Consider the following 20,708-nt stretch of genomic DNA (forward strand, 5'->3'; position numbering starts at 1 on the left):
TGGGCTAAAGTCGCAGACTATTTAATGCACCGCTTTCCATTGATTTCTTCTTTTATTGCTAGCTTCTTGTGTATATTTTATAAGCCATTTATTTGTGTCAAATTTTTTCTCATCATCATGTAGTTCCTTAGTTCTGGTCTCCTGTGCTGTCAGTGTTCTCATTTCATCGCTTTCTCCTTTATCGCTAAACGTCCTTTTTCCTGTACCTTGCACTCCAGAACCCTCCTTATTTGTCTACTTGTGAACTCCCATGTTGGGATTTGAGAACGTTTCCTTTAATTGCATGTGCCTGTGCACTGGGAATGTGTTAAAAGCGGTGGAGTGAGATCAAATGTCGCCACATTGAATAACAATAGGGTAAGGAAAGCTGCTTTTCCACTATTGGAGGAATTTTTTTTTGGGGGGGGGGGCAGGAAAGGACAAAAACTCTGGTTTAATTCTAAAATGGGACAGCAGATTTGTGGAGGTTTGAATGCATACCTGCTTTAACACACAAACACATCCATACACTCTGTTGGATGAGCAATTTTTAATATAAATAAATCAAACTTGCAAGATGATGGATGGCACATCTGCCTGGTCTGTGCTTGGAGTGTCATTTGCCTCTAACTGAAGAGTCTATTATGTGGGAAATGAGGGAGGAAAGGATTGGAAATGTCAAAAGAAGAAAAATAATGTTCATTCAGTCATTATAAAATGGAGAATTATATTGCTCTGTTAGATTTAAACACCATGGCTTAAACTTGAATATCAACATTTTGAAACCAATAATAACTTCTAGGTATGCCAGTTTAATGTCAACATTCCTATTTTAGGTTTATTGGTGACTCCAACTGGGAGATTCTTGGTATGTGTGAGATGGTACTTCTGGCTCCTTGGTCATACTCTGTGTTGCTGGGATGGGAGTCGGTGCCCCCAGCCCTGAAATGTAAAGTTGATGTATGGATTTACATTTACTTTGCAATTGGTACTGCTTTTTAAAGTCTGTTATCTCACGAAATAAACTTTTTATGACTAATTTCCAGTGCAACTGGCAATATTTTGGAAATTTCAACACTCAATTCAGTTTTTGTGTGCTGTAGCTGTGCCTATTCCAGGTTCCCAAAATCGAGCAGCCACTGAGTTGGCAAGGCAGGATCCAGAATGAGTCAAATGCATAACAAAAAAATCTCCCAGTCCAATCAAGTTGTTTAAATAAGTTGAGTGAAAATTTTAAAAAGGAACAAATCACAAATATTCAGAAAGTATTATTACACGTGCAGAATAAGAGGCAAAAAAAAAAAAAGGTGTCTTCTCGGTTTCATTACTATCTTGACTTTTTCATGTTAAACTTCAGTTACTTTCTGTGCTTAAAGTTATGCAAACTTACACAGGCTACACTTCAGTACATTCAACACATTCTTTAAGTACGGTACGGTTTGAAACTGTTAGCCCCCCTATGCCTTACCAACTGCAAGGCGGATCATAAACGAAGCTAGTCTGTAGTCAGAATGGCAAGAAATAATTTGAATGTTCCATTTACAATTTAACTTGTAGGGGTTATAACATAACCACCCTTTGACTATGCACTAATATATAGGCAAATGTTTAACATAACTAAGAAAATACTTCAATTAATTTAACATACCCTAACAAATGGGTCTTACAGGTGCTTCTGCATAAAACAGCTTCTTGTGAAGTCTGAACTTTGTGGAGGTTGCGTTGCTTTGATATTGGTAAACATTTTCACTTCACATTAAACCATCAGAAATGATCTGCATTGATTGTGGAACTAATTTGCCAAATGACTATGTGTGAGGAGTGTGAATGCATATGCAATACTGATACTCAAAAGGAAAATCTAATGAATAAATTTGATTTGGTAAGAGAAATCAGTTGGCAGAGGGACTAATAACATGGCGTTTGTCACCTTCGATAAGGGGGCTGTGAATTAATACTTGGGGAAAATGTGACCTGAACCATTGTGCCTATTCGCTGTTTGAATATTTGTTTCGCTGTTTGAAGACTGGACAATTCAGAATATCCATTCACACATTTAGGAAATTTAGTTAATTTGCTTAAAATAAAGGGCTGATGAAAAGAATTGAATGCCCTTATCCTGAGAACAGTGACTGGGATTGCCCAGTTCAAGATCTACTATGTCTGCACAGAAGATTGTGAAACTACAGACACAACTTTAAAGTAAATCCTCAGTTAGGCCTACTTTCCATATGTTAGGATCATTTTACATAAGACAGTTATAAAAGAATCGAGGGACGATATAGATCAGATAGTATCCAACTTGATAGTTTTTACTAAAAATACAGGATCTTGCAATTTAGCTTTACAAAATGAGTTTTATGAGAAATGTCACAAGATTGGACAAACTCACAAATATGTGTACTGCTCTGTTTTCCTGAGCCTGGGAGAACATTAGATTACAAAGATCCACAATGTACATGTTGCAGTGGTTCTGGTTGTAAACCAATTGAAGCCTCTTTGGACAGTGGTGGTCATGGACCCTTTAAACTAATCCTAGATCTCCTCTGCCTCGACTCTGTTCTAACCCAAGACTGTCGTGTATGAAAGGCTGCCCCGTGTGGGGAATTAACTGGTGACTACATGAATTTTGTGCATTAAAATCTTTTAAGTTCTGTAAGGAATCATGGAACAATAATGTGAGAAAATGGAGACACTGAAGCAGAAAATCTCACTGGAATAACATTTCAAATTTTGAAAATGGGCCATTTAGCCCAACAAAGCTTGCCAACCCTAGCCACCTAATTTTTCCATCAAGTTGAGCTTTGAACATCTCTAAAGTCTTTAACTCAGTACCACACTACAGTACTTGATAATTTATTCCATGTGTCTATGGTTCTCCGTGTATGTTTTTTTTTTTTTTTGTTGGGGTGAATTAAAAATTTGCTAACGTTTGTGCAAACTTCATCCTTACCAAGTTTCCAGCTGTGTCTTCGATCTGCTCCATTTTTACTTCAGAAAAGTTTTTTTTGATTGTCTTTGCAGTGTTGTGATGAGGTATCACACATATATTTATATTTACTAAGCTTCTTCAACAAGTCTTTCCTCGATCTGCTCCATTTTTACTTCAGAACAGCCAAAGACGAATGAAAATGCATTTCAGAAAATAAGTAAGTCTTTAGCATCTTAGAACATTGGAACAATCAAGACGAGAAAAGGCCATTCAGCCCAACAAAGCTCGCCAGTCCTCTCCACTTCATTCTTGTAAAAAAAAAAAAAACATCAAGTCGAGTTTTGAAAGACCCTAAAGTCTTACTGTCTACCACACTACTTGGTCGCTTATTCCATGTGTTTGTGGTTCTCTGTGTAAAGAAAAACTTCCTAATGTTAGTGTGAAATTTCCCCTTAACAAATTTTTTTTTGTTGGGGTGAATTAAAAATTTGCTAACGTTTGTGCAAACTTCATCTTTACCAAGTTTCCAGCTGTGTTCCTGTGGTCTTGTTAAACTCATTTTAAAGTAACAGCGGGGTCCACTCTACTAATTTCTTTCATAACTTGGATCATGGAGGTACAACAATTAATTCTGCTGTCTCACACCTGCTGGAGACAGGGTTCAAATCCCTAAACTGGTCACTGCCTGTGTGGAGTTTTGCATGTCTTCTTGACTTTTTTTATCTCCTGATATTCCTGTTTTCCTTTCACATCCCAAGGATGTGTGCGTTAGTTTAGACACTCTAAACTAGCCTGATGTGTTTGAGTATTGTACTGCCTTTGATCTGATGCTTCCCAGTTAGGGTCAAGTCCCTTTGATTCTGGCTTGGATTAAATGGATTTGAGGATGGATTGAGTTTAATCATAATATTTATGTGTGTGAATAAACATTATCATATGGTGGACTGGTGCCCCATATTGTGTGGATCTTGTCTTGTACCTGATTCTATTCAGGCCCCAGCACCTTACAACTCTGAGCTTGATTAAACAGATTCAGAAACTGGATGGATGAACTTTATACTCCCAGTGAAGATGACTACACACTAAACAAGTTGCCATTGGACTTTTACAGCCAGCTGGTACAATTTGCTGATCTACAGAGTTAAGCATCAAAGTGAACATTTTGTGTGACAACGTCCGTTTGTGGCCTGACATTGTGCTGATGGATGTTCTGCATGGCAGGGGTTCCCAATAATTGCACCAACTTTGGTTGCAGGTCACAATTAAGTAGGCACTCCAGATGGCCTCATCTGAAGCCCAACCTTAACTTATTAGGTCCCAAGTAACCCAGTGTTTCTTATTTGTTAGATATACATGAAAACTAGCCAGAAAAGGGTAATACATTTGTAAAAGTACTGTTTTCTCCTATTCAAGTGTATTTTTATTTTTATATAGAGACCTTCTCTGTAACCTGACTTGGGGCACTTGTTCGCTTTAACAAAAGTCTGTGGTTTGTTGTTTTTTTTTTTTTTGCCCTAAAGCTACTGATAACCATACTTTTTGAAGTGTGTGGTGTTCTTTAAACCATTTGTTGTTTCCTGCCCTGAAAGGTAGAAAGCATCTGCTTCCATTATATATGGGAACTTCACGGCAATGGACCTGGTACGTAAGCGTTTGTCGCAAGCTAAGCTCAAATGAAAGGCTAGACAATAACAGGGGGTCCCGAGGTAATTGCAGCCTGAAAGAGATCCCACAACAGTTTGGCTGGGAGGGTTTTGGACACCTTTTATGGTGGCAGTAAAAGGCCCTGAGTAATGCTCTGCTAATTCCTCTCATTAGACTCAATAGGGGCTTTTACATACAGTCTATTTTTCCTTTTCAGCCACCTCTGTATGTGTGCTGGAGGTTGTGATGTGAAAGCATGTCTGCTTAACAAGACAGATGTTTCTAATGTGCTGTTTGGTGGCACAGTGGTTAGTGCTGCACCTTTAATGCTTCAGGACCCTCTTGACAGCTGAAACTGTCTAGAGTGGGCACACGCTCCCTGCAGTCATGTTTTATCCTTGGATATCAGTTCCTGCCTGGCCACCAATAATATAGAGTGAGTTTGTTGTTCATATGGATTTTTTTTTTCTATGGAATCTGGATGGTGACTATGAGAGACGTCCCATCTGGGGCTGCACATTATTTTGTTGTAATAAGTGCTGGATAAAATTAGACAAAAAATGTAAATAGGTTAAAATATATAACCGTATTATTAAAAGGGTGGCACAGTGGTTAACAATGTCCCCTCAAATTTAATTACCAGCCCATTCAATGTGTCTGCTTGGAGTCTGCATGCTCTCACTGTGTTCATGTGTTGTTTTTTTTATTCCAAATCCAAATCTGCATGTTACGTTTATTGATGAGTTTAAATTGGCATGACACGAATGTGATGGGGTGGCATCTCCTCTAGGGTTGTCTCCTGGTGATATGATTAACTTTGGCTCTCTGCAACACTAAAATGAAAAATACAAGTTCAGAAACTAAAACTATGGACTTGTATGAGGTTAGGAGCACTGATACAGCTCAATGCCGCACCCACCACACAATGAATCGCCTCAGGATCCCAAATTAGGATCCGAGTGCAGCCGTATGTTATTGTATAAAGAGTTGTGTGACTCGGGAGTCCTGTACTTGAAGCAAAACCACGACAACACTGGAAAAAGTATGTAGTAGGAGGTAGCAGTAGGTTGGGAGCATGCACTGATACAGCGCATTGCCGCACCCACCATACCTTGAACCATTGCAGAATCCCAAATTAGAACCAAAGTATAGCTCTGCAACGGGTGAGACCTTGGCACCACGCTAGTTCGAATGGAATGGAAAAAGTATCTGGATGAGATATTAGAACAACTCGGCCATTGGCTGACCACATAAGCTTTACAGATTGAACGATCTCGTCATCTGTCTGACGTCTTGCGTTCATATTATGCATCCATCCAATATTCAGGAGCAGAGTGTTGGAGATTATCTTGGAAGCATCAAGTGCAAGACAGAATCCCAAGGGTGGTCTCATTCATTCTTCTTCTTCATCAAAACCACTTCAACCAGTTCAGGGTCAAGGGGGCAAAGCCTATCCTGGAAGCATTTAATGCAGGACCGGTACCATTCCTTGAGTGGGTATTAGTTAATGGTAAACATGTTAATACATTTTATACTAAGAATTAATTACAGTTTTTTTTTTTTCTTTTTTTAAAAACTCCTTTATTACAATTTGGTTTCTCAGGTGGGTTGAAGCCCAGCCATTAAGCACAAAGCATTCCCCAGGCAATTCTGAAAAGTCTGCTCATTGTACAGTAGGGCACCCAACTACCCAGTCTCATCAATATCATGTCTTCACATGAAGATTGTACCAAAAAACTGGACATACATTTGAAAACAGAGAGAACATACAGCTGTCACCTAGGACTACCTGTGAGCAAGTCAGCTAACCACTGTGCTACCACACCATCCCTCTACATCCATCTGTCCATTGTTTACACCCATTGTTTGCACCTATCTTGGCAGCATTTAGGAGCAAGATGGGAACTGCCAAGCTTTCATAGGCCACACTCGCTCACACCTGGCCAACATGAATAATGTAAATTGAACTAAGACAAAGATTGAATGGGAATTGTTGTTCAGACAGCAGTTTTTGTATAAGACTTTCAGTCCTGACATGAACATAACCAACTAATCCTTTGTGGATGGAGCAGTCCGCCTGGTTAGTTCTTATTTTCACAAATGATAATATGCAGTTTTCTATGTAATGCAAGTTTCATTAAAAAAATCATTAAAACGGCAATTCGGGGGCCCTGCCACTTTATCAGTGTGACATATAACTGAGCTGTTGCTTCAGCTTCTCTCAAATATCCATTAGCAGGCCTCTGCGGCATGAAGCGGCCCCTAACAGACTCCAGCTGTCCTGAAGAGGTGGGCAGGTTGAGAAACTGATCCGAAGATGGCCGAGAGCGAGCTTCTAAGCAGGTGCCACTGACACCCAGACAGAGGTGCAGCCCGGTCGGCGCTGTCTGGACGTTTATCAGATGAGATGGGATTCCCTTGCATTGTAAACAATGGACAGGCTTGAACACCCGCCTCCAAATATTACAATCCATTTGGGGGTCGCTGCTAGCTTTAAAGGCAGGCTGAGGAGCAGCACCTTTCAACTAAGAGAAATAACACGCTGGAGGTTTTTCAAAGGCTACATAAATCAAGTAACAAATCAGTCTTTGCTGTCACTAAGGCATTAGATTTTAAAATACCAGGCTGTCGGTTCAATTCACGCCTTTGCTCGCGGTGTGATCCCGAGCAAGTCACTTAACCAGCCTGTGCTTAAAAGATAAAAGTAGTTATAATGTATTTGAAAGTCCTCTAAATGTAAGTTTTCCTGGTTAAAGGTGTCTGCCAAATAATCCATAATAGCCATTAATGTATAAAACACCTTTCGACAGCTAACATCTTCCCAATGCACTTAACAAGTGTATACTAAAGAATTAAATTCCAGGTCTTTATCGGCCACACCACACTGACAAGCCTTTAACCATAATGGCCCCTGTTGCTGTCAAGCGCCTCCGATATTGTATGTATTATTTGCCACTTCAGCGGGCAAACAGAGTTGGAAAAGTCAACCCATATGTTGTGGATGGCTGTTGAATATTCCATTAGTATGACCTTTCTAAATCTGTGTCTTTCTTTCTAGAGTCTTGGAGGAAATTAGAGCTATTTTGGAAATAAATCCTATAATACAGCTCTATATTTTTTTGACAATTATTTGACTTGATTGGCTGACTGCACTGCTGTGTTCACTCTGTGATAGACTGGTATTTGTCCTGGGATAGACTCCAGCTCCCTCGTGACCCTACTCTGGATTAGCGGGTTCAGAAATTGGATGAGTGGATGGATTTACAGGCTAACCAGTATCTGGGTGGAGTTCTTCTATGTTTGTGTGATTTGGTAAATTTTAAACTACTTCTGTGTGTCATGGGGTCCTGTAAAGGAAGACATTATAATTCTAGGTAAAAAGTGTAATGCAGACATTGAAAAAATGACTGAATTCGTCCACGTTACTGCCTAAGGAGATAAGTTACATCACCGTTGTTGAAGTTTAATGAAGTAGAAATAGAAATGATTCACCATGCTACCGAGCCTTGAAAGGCGATATTTTTTTATATATAAACACCTCTGCATTGAGCCTATGCCATCAAAACCAGTTTATACTTCTGCATCGCACTGACTGAAGACACATGCCTGAATGCTAGTTGGCATTACTTGTAGCACACAAGAAAAGTGAATGATCCATTGAAGTACAGGCAGTTTTTGCCCACTGGGATTACTGCTTCTCTTGCTAACTCACATTTTTCAACTTTTTTTTAATACATTCACCAACTTTCAAGCTGATGTTAGCAAATATTTCTCACCAAAAAATTGGCTGCTATTTGATTGTCTTTGCAGTGTTGTGATGAGGTATCACACATATATTTATATTTACTAAGCTTCTTCAACAAGTCTTTCCTCGATCTGCTCCATTTTTACTTCAGAACAGCCAAAGACGAATGAAAATGCATTTCAGAAAATAAGTAAGTCTTTAGCATCTTAGAACATTGGAACAATCAAGACGAGAAAAGGCCATTCAGCCCAACAAAGCTTGCCAGTCCTCTCCACTTCATTCTTGTAAAAAAAAAAAAACAAAACATCAAATCGAGTTTTGAAAGACCCTAAAGTCTTCCTGTCTACCACACTACTTGGTCGCTTTATTCCATGTGTTTGTGGTTCTCTGTGTAAAGAAAAACTTCCTAATGTTAGTGTGAAATTTCCCCTTAACAAATTTCCAACTGTGTCCCTGTGTTCTTGATGAACTCATTTTAAACTAACCATCTCGATCTACTGGACTAATTTACTTCATGATTTTAAACACTTCAGCTGTCTTTCCTCTTAATCTTATTGCCAAACTCGCCAATCTGAGTCGTTAGGGTCCGCATCAGTCTGACATTTGGCCACATTTTTGAGGAGGTGTACATCGGGCTATACCATAGGCTACATGGACTATGGTCCCTAATGAGTGATTCATTCTGACACTAGAATACTGGTAATTATTTACTAGGGGAACATTGGAACGAACAAACATCTATCAGCATGTTCCATTTGTGGGTACGACAAGCTGGTCCTTACATGTCAGTGCCTTTAAATATAAACCTGTAGCACAACTGGGCAGGTCTGAACATCTTTCTGTGCCTGCATCAGCTCCCACCCAAGCCAAAAGTTCTTGAGTTTTGGATAATGTTTTTATTTTTCTTGAGCGTCTGTAAATAAGCATTTCAATACAATTTGTGTTTAATTCTATGTGATATATTTTCACTACATGGTCTTGGGGAGCGACAGCATATTATTGAAACCTTCTCTAGATGGGATGTCTGTGCAGCACAGGACAATAATTACATATTGGGCCTTACCAGGTGTGTGACTGTGGCAAGGCCAGAGATTATGATTATATAATATAATATATATATATATAATTATTTATATTTATATTTTCTGCTCAATCAAAATTCTAGTGGGGAACAATTTCCAGTCCCCATTTGCTCTTCAGTTCCAGATACATCAGTCACACGCGAAGCCTCAAAGGCTACTCTGCCTCCCCAACCTCTCTATATGACTTATATGATAAGTTGGTCAATTACGACTGAAACTTCAAGGAGGATTCGCCCACTGTAAAACATTTCTAGCTGCATCACCAGGCAAGATAACCTGGGCCCGGTCAAGTAATAAGCCCTGTGATAGACTGGCACCATTCAGTGCAGGGATGGCTACTGTCTTGTATCCACTGCTGCTGGTTCCTTAACCAGAAATTACAAGATAAAGGATGAAGGGCCTCCTAGATCATTGGTTCACAAAGTCCAGTGCTAGGCACCCCTAATGGCTATAGGCTTTTGTTCCAATCCGCTTCCCACTTGGCGAGTCTTTTTTTACTCAAATTGGTCTCATCATTTAATTAGCTGGTCTTTTTTCTCTTCTTCTCCATTTTGAAATGTCCAGTATTGTGAAGTTTTATAATCATAAGAAATTTAAAAATATAAATTATTTGTCACAGTTTTAAGTTCTTAACCGTGTCCTTTGTCACTTTTTTTTATTAGTTCTCCTATTTCTGTTGTGTTTGTTCCCTAACATTAATGAGTAGAGTAGACACAGGGGCAAACAGCTGTAAATCGGTAGCAGACCTACCAGCAGATCATAAGGAAATACTGTAACTTAAATGACCAGATTGCCTAGAAAAGCAGAATGTAACTTATGATAGCTTCAATATAAAACGCTACATTTCCTCCATGTAACACACATTAAGGCTTCCTGTAGTCCACATTTTGCTGAGCCAGCTTTGAAGTTTCTGCTGTCAAGAATTTCATCATTCTGTGTCATTTGCTTACTCTGCTTGCTGTTAGTTGTAATTTTACGACCAAATTAAAGAAGCAAACACGACAGGAAAAGGTGATTGGGGAAAATGACAAAAGAGCAAAAAATTGGTGAAACTATGAACATTTTGAAAGTTCTAACGAATGTAAATCTCACACTGCTTTCTTCTCTAAATGCAGAATAATGGAAATAAAAATAGACTAGTAAACAATGAGAAGAATTAGAGGGATAATGACTGCCTGATTGGGGAAAGTGGTAGGAACAAAAACCTCCAGACACAAGGAGTGCCCAGTAAAGAGGTTGGAAACCACTGAGCTGGACACCTTGTTTTGTTTTTGTTTTTCACACCCTGCAATCTTTTTTTGTTTTTATCAAAAACCAGATCTATAAAGGATTCCGTTTTAAAGCCTTACAGTAATACCTGAAGAATACTTCCCGCATGGGAAGGGTGGGACAGACAGTCGGGTCCGGGCACTAAAGCAAAGTTCACCCGTGGCCCAATCCAATGCAAGTCGGCTGTTATTGTTAAGATGTGAAAGACTTTTTCCAGTGAAGCTTCTTCCTGGATTAGCGTGTTGGTGTTCTAATTGTTGCAGCTTTAGGGCAGGCTCATTTCCTAGTGCCAGATCCTGTGCTTAACCTTTTCCCGTCTCTGAGCACCCACCTTGTCCTGTCCCGTGTTGTGTTTTTGCCTTTTATTTAATAAGCTGTTTCTATCACATGGGAAAGTACATTTAGTTGACAATGTACAGTATTTACTACCAATTAGATGGAATCTACCGTCCAATGCCTCTTAGGGTCACAGTGTTACAAAAATAAGCTCTCCGTTGGAAGGGAAATTGTGAACCATTATCCAACAAAAGCTCAGGCTAAGTTGGTTATAACAACTAAAAATCTGACAACTCGCCACCATACGTAGTCCTGTGTTAAATCATTTCATCTCTAAATAGACCTAGGACTTTAAACCCTGAGATTGTGGGTTCAAATGCCACTACTGTGTGTATCCAATAAGTGTAACCAATTGTATCTCAAATGTTGTAAGCCACCTTGAGTAAAGGCATCAAACAAATAAGTAAATCATAAAATAGTAATATACTCTATATAACACCATCTCTAGTAAAAACCAACAAGACAAAGAAAAATGAATGAATGGGTTGTTTATGTGGGATTATTATTATTATTTGTTCCTTTTTATTAAGTTTTCAAAGGAGTGTTCTCCTCACATTCACATGGGATTTTCCTACATCTTGGTTGGCTCCAGGAAGAATGGAGGTACTTTCCTTACTTTAAATGTGATATCCTGCCTTTTACTTTGTGCTCCTGGGTTATGCCCTGGCCTTCTGTGATTTCTAAACGTGCTCAACAATATGGAGAGATGGAAATATTCCTGGTGAAAGAGTGATGCAGTGCTTAGTCCTGCCATTTGAATTCATTTGGCCTGGGCACTGTCTGTATGCAGTTCACACAATCTCTACATGTTCATGTGGGTTTTAACCCTCGAGCCATTTTAAGATAAACTGCCTGCTCTGCACTGAAACTAGTGTGTGTCAGCATGCCCTGAGATGGACTGGCCGGTTCTTAAATTGCTGCTCTGCATGACTTCACACTCGGGTTACAAGGGAACATTTTCAGAAAATGACCCGAAGTAATAAAAATAAGTTACAATGACTGAAACATTAGCCCCTTTAATGCTTTGGTTAATTTTGCCTTGTATTGGACAGCTGCCCTATGCAGGGCTGGTTCTTTTTTTTTATGCTGCTTGGATTGGATGGATATCCTTGTGGACTAATATTTAGATTAAGCCTTTTCAGAAAATGAAGAGATTGATTTTTAATTTGCATTTAATATGAAGACAAAGTGAATAGCACTGCAGCTTCTCAAATCTAATATCCTGTTTTCAAATCTGATGTCCACTTGCAGGCCTGTGCACATTATCCCTGTGCCTCTGTGTTTTGTTTTTTCTCTTTTTTTTTTCTATGGCTGCCGTATTTAACCAGTATTCCAAGTTTGAATCCCATACCTGGTCACTGGCCTTTTAGAGTTTGCAACTTCTGCTTCAGTCTCTGTGGGTTTTCCTTCCATGTCCTCAAAGATGTGCAAATTAGGTTGAATGGCAATACTAAATGGCCTCAGTATGGCTATGCATGTGACTGGGCGCAGGAATAGGATGGACTGGACCCAGGCCAGGGTGATTTACAGCCTTTGATTCAATGCTGCCAAGATCCGAATTGGGTTAAGCATGTTTCAGGATGATGGTGTGTGATATGGTATGGTCTCCAAGACACACACACACACACACACACACACACACACACACACTGAATTAAATGAAGGTTCAAAATTACATGACTGTGCCCAGTACCCTGTCTGGGGCTGGTGCTTACACTGACCCCAATTCTGCTGGGAAAGACTCTTGCCCTGGAACCCTGATTTGGTTTAAGTGGGATTCAGAATGGTATTTTACATTATGGTATCTAAAAACATGCCTACTACATTAACTAAAAATTAAGATGAATTAGATTGACTGAAGATCATTAGTTTGTACAGCAGTGTAATTCAAATATTTATAGTAACATATTTTAATTTTTCAAAATGTTATAAAAGTAAATATTAAAGAAGAACATTGCTCTGTGGTTGAGATCTATAAACTAAAGGGGGAAAATCCTTTTAGCAGCCTGAAATGAACTTGTCCATTTGAGAAATCCAAGAAAAAAAACACATCTGCTCAGCTTTTATTATTAACATGAGGCACGCTATACCCACAATGTGAAATATGAAGCCCACCTGTGCTGAGCTCAGCAATGCCAGCTAACAGAGTCATGGGAAAGGCCTTTTGGGCCTGTTGTCTGTTATTTATAGTGTAGGTAAAGTCTAAGAAGAGATACTTGTGATCAAGTCCAAGTGTGTGCTTCATTTACCATCAGCACTCTGGAAAACTAAAAAGCCATAAGCACACACATAAGGTTGAACGTCCATTTTTATTAAAACACTCCTCCTAATACAAGACACCAGATCTTCTAATGGATTTTGTGCAGATAATGTTGTGTTGGATCACTTTTCATTTTTTAGAATGTAGTTAATTAAAACTGATGGTGCTTCATCTTCTGTATAACCAGGAGGCACAGTGGTTAGCACTATGGCCTTACCTTGCTAGAGAATATGCCTGAATGTGGGGCTGGTCAGTCCATTCTCCCCAAGTCCATGTTTTAATTTTATTTTCCTTTGGATGCTTCCTATCCCAAAATTGGACCACTGTGGGTGGGTGTGTGTGTGTGTATGAGTGTGTCCCAAGGTGGCCTTTCCTTTTGTTTGATACTGCCCCATTACCCGAGTCTGGCTTAGGTATGTTTACTAATGGATACAGCTTAATCGGTATGTGAGTAGAATATTACACATGTAACTTGCTTAAAACTTGCTAGCTATTCTAATGTGTGTCAAAATGATGATGATGATGCTATAAATATTGGAACAGCTGGGGTCTGCAGTGAAGTGGACATTGTGCAGTTGGTAAGCCTCCTTTCTCACACATCCCTTATGCTTTTTATTTGGGCAAAATAAGTAGGTAACAAGTTAATTCGGCACTGGGTGCAAGGCAAGTAACTGCTCTGAACAGAGTGCTGGTCCATTTTAGCTGGCTGTGGCCTATTATCCTAATCTTGGTATCTATCTCTTCTCTGAATGTGCTTCTCGAATACATGTTTGTGAGGACAATAGGACTACTGGACACGAGACAAGATACCAATACTGCATAGCACACTAGCATTTGCCACAAGAATAATAACATAAAAAGGCACTTTAACAGAAAGCATAAGAGCATGTGAAGTGTTTTAAATCAGAGGTGGTCACTCAGCCCATCCAACTTGTCTGGTTAGCTTATACTGTAGTAAAGTGTGAAGGCATGTTAGTGATGCCATCTCTGAGAGTGTGCATGTGAGGCATTGTATTGGTAGTCCTTTAGGGCAGGCCTAGGCCTTACCCACTGTGGACTAAGCCCCGGACACAGACAGGCAGACATGTTGTAAATCACCACCACACGTTTATTTTCACTAATATTTACAAAGTCAATAGTGCACACAACCCACTTCCACCAAAGTCTAGGCCTTTCTCACACTGCCTTTTCTCCTTCAGACCGCCTCCACTCTCTTCTCCAAGCTCTAGTCCTCTCCTCACCTGACTCTAGCCTTGAATGAAGGGAGGTGGCCCCTTTTATAGTTACCCGGATGTGCTCCAGGTGCTTCCCGGCAATCTTCCACCGCCACTCCCCAGGGTGGCGGAAGTGCCGGCTGCGCACCCAGAAGCACTCCGGGTGTCCCCGATCCTCTAACCAGCACTTCCGGGTGTGGCGGAAGTGCTGAGGTCCAGGGTTCTGCAGGCATTGGTGTGCCCCCTGGCGGTGACCACGGGCCCCTATAGGGTTGAACTTCCAAGCTCCCAACCCGTGGTCCCCAAAGTAACCAGGGCAGCCGCACCATCTTTGTCTGGAGGAGGCACAAGCCCTCCTCCGGTTCTCTTGGGTGTCCCGGCTGGGTACCACCCCCAGGCACCTGCCACACCACGTTACATTTAGGGATGAACTCCGCCTCATACAGTTTGATAAGACAATAAGACATGACAGGCTGGGTAGCACAAAGGCACAACATGCAGTCCTGCTGCCTCACGTTGGCTGAACTGTACGCTCTTACCATGTGCTCACATGGCTTTTATCCTGGGACTCCAATGTCATACCACAAATGAGATGTATGTTGTCAGGATGATTACCTCAGGGCAGTTTCCAAATCTGTGACTTTTTTGTGTCTATGGGCACAGATGTAAGTGAAAAGGACAAATGAAATTGCATTATGTCTAGGGCTCCAGTGGCTATGAAAAACTCAATATGGGCGCACTACAGTAAGGGACATGTCACATGGGATGGACTGTATTATCCACAGTCCTCCTAAAGCCCCCAGGACTCCTCTGTTAGTATATTATGCCACTTAGTGATGCATGTGATCAGCATTACAGGCCATTCATTGTCCATGGATTCTGCATATCTCTACATTCTGTCTATCCATGCTTATTTTATATAGTGACTTTTATGTCTTTCTCTACGTATTCAAGTTTTCCACCCATATTCCAAAGAGGGATTGTTAGCGTTAACTGACTCTTCTAAATGCCCATGTTTGTGTGTGTTTGACTGTTCCCTATGTCAGGCGGGGATCAATCCTAGGTTGGCTCCTGCTGTGATAGGCTTCGGTCCCCACAGCCCTGAACTGGATTTAGTAATGGTTTGGTAATGGTTGAACACAGAAGTGATCAGAATGGTGGCTTAGAGGCTAAGGATCTGCACTGGTATCTGGAAGGTTGCCAGTTCAAATCCTATTACTGCTGTTGGGCCCTTGAGCAAGGCCCTTAACCTGACATTTCTCCAGGGGCCACTTTATAATGGCTGACACCGCACTCTGACCCCCAAAGGTGACATGAAAAGACAATTTCCCCTCTGGGATTAATACAGTGTACCAAATACCAAAAAATGTGAATAAATGTATTTTCAATTTAATCATAATCTTTAACAACCTGGAAATGGTTTCCATCTGATTTCTACTACTCTGAATTGGACCAACTGGGTTTGAGAATGTAAAATATGATGTATTACATGTGGCGTGTCTACATGAACATACATAATCAGGTTAAGATGAATAGCCCAATTAAGGCAGAAGCCTGGATTCTTAACAATCCATGTTTACATGGGCAAGTAATCTCCTGGAGTCCTCCTTCGGCAAAACACTCCCAACGTCATTAAATTGTGCAAAAAGAATTACGCATTCTTATCGACCACCGTGAATTCAAAAATAAGCATGATGCACGTGATCATTTACTTGTCAATTTGACTAAACATATTCACAAAATGAGTTTTATTTATAGGTTTCCGTTACTGGATTGCATTGAGCACATTCTTTTCTTGGCGGTGCGACTGAGTCCTACAAAGAACCCCAGAACGTGTGCTTCTTGCCTTACACCCAATGATGCTGGAATACAAATAGTGCAAATATTTTTACTTCAATAAGATACGAATTACGTTATGTTACTCGATATTTCAAAAAGTTATCAGACTAGATAGCACATTAAAAGTAACACGTTACACTGCTGCCCCTGTGATCGTATTGCTAATCTTAGCACTGTACATTCAGTTCATCAATATGAATTTAGTGATTCCTGAAATATTCAGAAAGATTATTTCAACCAGGGGAAGGAATAATGCGATTGCCCAAACATTTGCCTCTGGAAATGTATTTTATAGACTCTTCTACCTGTGGCTACTGAAAGCGTGTGTGGAGGTAATGTATGCACAGGCTGACCGAGTTTACATGGCCACACAATCGGATTATTCACAGAGAAATCTACCACTGTTTATCAGGATTCTTTAAGGCCAATAACTCAGTTTGCCTATTCGGAATAAATGGTTTACATGGCATTTTAGAAATAGGGTTTCTGTGAGTAATTGAGTTACTGAAGCACATATAAACGTGATAACTGTACTGCTCTAAAAGATCTGAATAAAAACATTGTACTTTTGCTTAAATTAACGCAATGTCCATGCACATGTTGCACCCCATTTAGGCTTAGTTTATGGTTTCTTTGTGATGCTGCTGGGACAGAAATTTACTAAGTAAAAGGATAGATACGAGGTGTGGCAGAAAAGTAATGAGACTGATTTTTTATTTACCAAAGTTTTTATTTTTTTCAAACATCAATGTTATCCCCTTCAAAGTAGTTCCCTTAGGCAGCTACACACCGATGGAGACGTTGTTCCCACTGTTGGTAGCAGCGCTGGAAGTCTTCAACCAGTATGGTCTTCAGCATGTCCGTTACACTCTTTTGGATGTTTTCTAAAGTCCCGAAATGACGTCCTTTGAGGACATTTTTCAGTTTAGGAAAAAGTCACACGGACTGAGGTCAGGTGAATAAGGGGGCTGGGGAACCACAGGAATGCCTTTTGAGGTCAAAAATTCTGTTATGGAGAGGGCAGTTTTTCGGCACCATTTTGAAACAGACCTTCCGCATGTGCAAATGTTCAGTCAAAATTTGATGAACGGTAAATCTGTTCAAATTTAATTGTTCACTCAACATTCTTAATGTTAAACGACAGTCTGATCTCACAAGAGTGTTCACACGTTCGATGTTTTCATTGGTTTTCGGTTGAAGGCCTCCTGAAAAACATGAGCTCGGGATAAAGAATGTTCCCCATAGGCCTGTTTTAACTTTTCAAACGTCACACTTGCTGTTTTTAATGGCACAACGTTGCTCCAAATTCCGCTGTTCCATTTTGCGTGACGCACAACCAAAAACACAACTTCGCTAATAGCAGTCACAAAAATCACGTAGTTAACGGAAGGAGTTGAAACTCGCACTGAGCTATGGGAGGGTAGTGATACACATGCTCTATCAAGGACAACAGCGCAGCATTGCCAGATCGCTTGCAGTGTTGCCAGTCTCATTACTTTTCTGCCACACCTTGTATGTGTGCATATAATCTATGAAACTGTGCATTTTATTCCACATTGCCTGACCAGTGAACCTCTCTTGTATTTCACTTCTCTGAAGAGCTTTGACCTGACATGGCTGTCTTTTTTTTTATTTATTTGTAGGAAGGACACATAGCAGTGGACAAACAAAGAGAATACCTCCCTTTCTTGCACACATCTCCTAGACTAGCCCATGACATACAGCAGCAGCAAAGCTGCACTAAAGCAATTCAGACGGTAACCTCCAATTGAAGGAAATCACTCATCTGTGAAGAAAACGCAACCATAAGGAAGCAGGAGAAACGCCTGAAAAGGGATTTTTGTTGTTAAAACATTTGGTTATTCCAGACACTCCTGTTTTGTTTTTTTTTTCCTTTTTTGTGGAAAACAGAGTGCTCATTTTCTGAAATAGTTGGGAAGGAGGAAAAAAGACCTGTTGTATAATTAACAGAATGCTATTCTAGCCACTGGATACAGATATCAATTTGTAGAGCAGTTCAAGCACTCTACAAAGAGCCTAATTTTAGAAACGACACACTGAAATTGTGGTTGCATGAATTGCTACTTTTATGTGTTTGTTTTTTCTTTCTTTTTTTTTTTTTTCTTTAATTTTGAGGTCTGACATTTGGGAGAAGTTTTTTGGAGGTTACCGAAGAGTGTGATCTCCTGCATAATCCTGGATATTTTAAAAATATTCATCTGCTTGCTGTTGGATGGTTTGGATGTAAGCATTCCAAATATTCCTTCTACATATTTTCACCTTTCGCCGGATTACAAACTCCACTTTTCTCTTTGCTTTGATGTATTTATCCCAAGAACTTGAAAATGAAGCCTCTGACACCCATAGGTTCTCCCTCTCCTCTGAGGCTCCTGAACAAGGGTCCAGAGTACCTCCGCAGGCAAATGGACAGTGGCAGCCGAGCACGCTCCGTCAGCGCCGTTGAGCGGCTGGAGGCGGACAAGGCCAAGTATGTCAAAAGCCAACAGGTCATCAACAATAAGCAGGAGCCAGTGGTCATCCCATGTGCAACACCACCTCCCCAGCCCAGGAGGCCATTTACGGTGCCATGTGCTACACCGCCACCTCCTCCCCGGAGGCCTTTCACTGTACCTTATGATACACCTCTTCTCCAGTTGAGGAAACCTTTCTTCTTCGAGGATGATGACATTTTTGAAGACCTCACTGCCAAAAAAGAGAATCGGGTTTTGCTCCAGCAAAATGAAAAGAATTCCCCAATTACTCCTACTGACCAAACTGTCCCTGTGATGAGGAGGACATCAGCTAAACGAATGCTGAGGCCTGACTCTTTGATCATTTACAGGCAGAAGCGAGAGTGCAAAACTCCCAACAGTGAGACTAAAGGGTACAGCTTTGTGAGGCGCTTGTTTCAAGGATCCATGAGAGAGAAGAACCACCCAGAGATCCCCAAGATGCCAATAGTCGAGGTGAAAGTCCCAGCTAAAGAAGAAGATTCTCGAATGTCTTGGACCAATGAAAAAGAAGTCTCCAAAAGTGACCACGAGGACAGGCAAGTACTTGAGTCCCCACCAGGCAGCCCTCTGATTCGGTCTTCAGAGCAGGTCTCTAAGACCACCAGTGGCACTGAGGCGGACAAGCCCGCCATTTTACGGAGACGAGGTTTACAGCGTTCCAAATCCGATCTTCGCTTGCGGTACTCCTTGGCATTGTCTGAGAAAGAACGTTTCTTTAATTACTGTGGGCTGGACCCAGAAATGGTGGACAGGCTGGGCCTGGAGAACTTCTTCATTGCTAACTCTGACACCGTCTCGCTGATTCTGCGCAGTGTCAGTGTGGACGGCTCGGAGATGAGCGAGTTTTCCCGACGGAGTGGAGAAGGACTGTTTGAGGAAGAACTGACTGAACAAATCCCCTCCGTGGTGTCGGTAATTGAGCGGAATGCTCGGGTTATTAAGTGGCTCTACGGCTGCCGGAAAGCAAAAGAAACCCCAAAAGAGTCCACAGTGTGATGGCTGGATAAGCTGAATCTGTAAATGTAGTTAGAACTGGAATTAGTATTTAAGTACATTTGTATGTTTATTTGAATTTACAGATGCACTATAAGGAAATATTATTTACATGTAGCGCTGAAACATTTTTTGCCTTTTTATGTGAGATCATTTCTTTGTATCAACTCTCGCAGTCTTCACTTTTCATAGAAGTGGGTGTGGTTTGTATATTAATGAGGCAGCATGCAAATGAAGCGCTTTCATAAGGAAAGAAGCACCACCTGAGCTAAATGTGAATGGCAACCTTGGCAGTAATTGTGGTGTACACCACACACTGCACCTCCTCTCACTTTCCTTTTTGTTTTGTTGTTTTCATTTTTGACTGTGGCTTTTTTTTCCCTATCAAATGGGGGCACAATGTCCATTTAAATTGTTCAAGCCCTAATTGATTTGCTTCTCAGGTGGATCTAATGTGTGTTTAACAGAGTGACCGAAATGTGGAGCGTTTCAGTCACTGACCATCCCGAGCCTCTAAGCTCCGGGTTTTAATATGCAGACAAAAATCTTACTCTTTCAGAATCTTTGTTAGATAGTTGGTTATTTTATTTAGTAAATATATGTATATATTGATGTGTATATATAAAGTATGACTTTAAAATAAAGTTTGTTTTTTTTAAGAAAATGACCTTTAAATGTTCTTGTTTTTTATATTAAATCAAAGGAAAGAAATCTGTGACGGTCTGATGGTTTTCCAGTCTAGTGGTATAATAGCACTGCTTTACATATTTCCAGGACCCTTGGTGTTCAGATCTCTTGGCCATCCCCTATCTATGTACAGAATGAATGCTCTCACTATGTCCACATTTGATTTCCTTTGGTATTCTGGATTCCTTCCACAGCTCAGAACTACCATATGCTAC

General features: G+C 40.5%; 1 protein-coding gene across 2 annotated transcripts in view; it reads left to right on the forward strand.

Moving 5' to 3' along the window:
* The window catches only part of fam110d (family with sequence similarity 110 member D), a 50,355-nt gene extending 29,910 nt beyond the window's left edge, over positions 1-20,445 (forward strand). For both annotated transcript variants that reach the window (XM_039740655.1, XM_039740654.1), the window contains exon 2: positions 17,944-20,445. In XM_039740655.1, the coding sequence (XP_039596589.1) occupies positions 18,646-19,809 (1,164 nt within the window). In that variant the 5' untranslated portion in view covers positions 17,944-18,645 and the 3' untranslated portion in view covers positions 19,810-20,445. The remainder of the gene's footprint in view (positions 1-17,943) is intronic.
* The last annotated feature ends 263 nt before the right edge of the window (positions 20,446-20,708 follow it).

This window comes from Polypterus senegalus, chromosome 17 (genome assembly GCF_016835505.1).
Source record: "Polypterus senegalus isolate Bchr_013 chromosome 17, ASM1683550v1, whole genome shotgun sequence".
In the NCBI taxonomy this organism is placed as follows: domain Eukaryota; kingdom Metazoa; phylum Chordata; class Cladistia; order Polypteriformes; family Polypteridae; genus Polypterus; species Polypterus senegalus.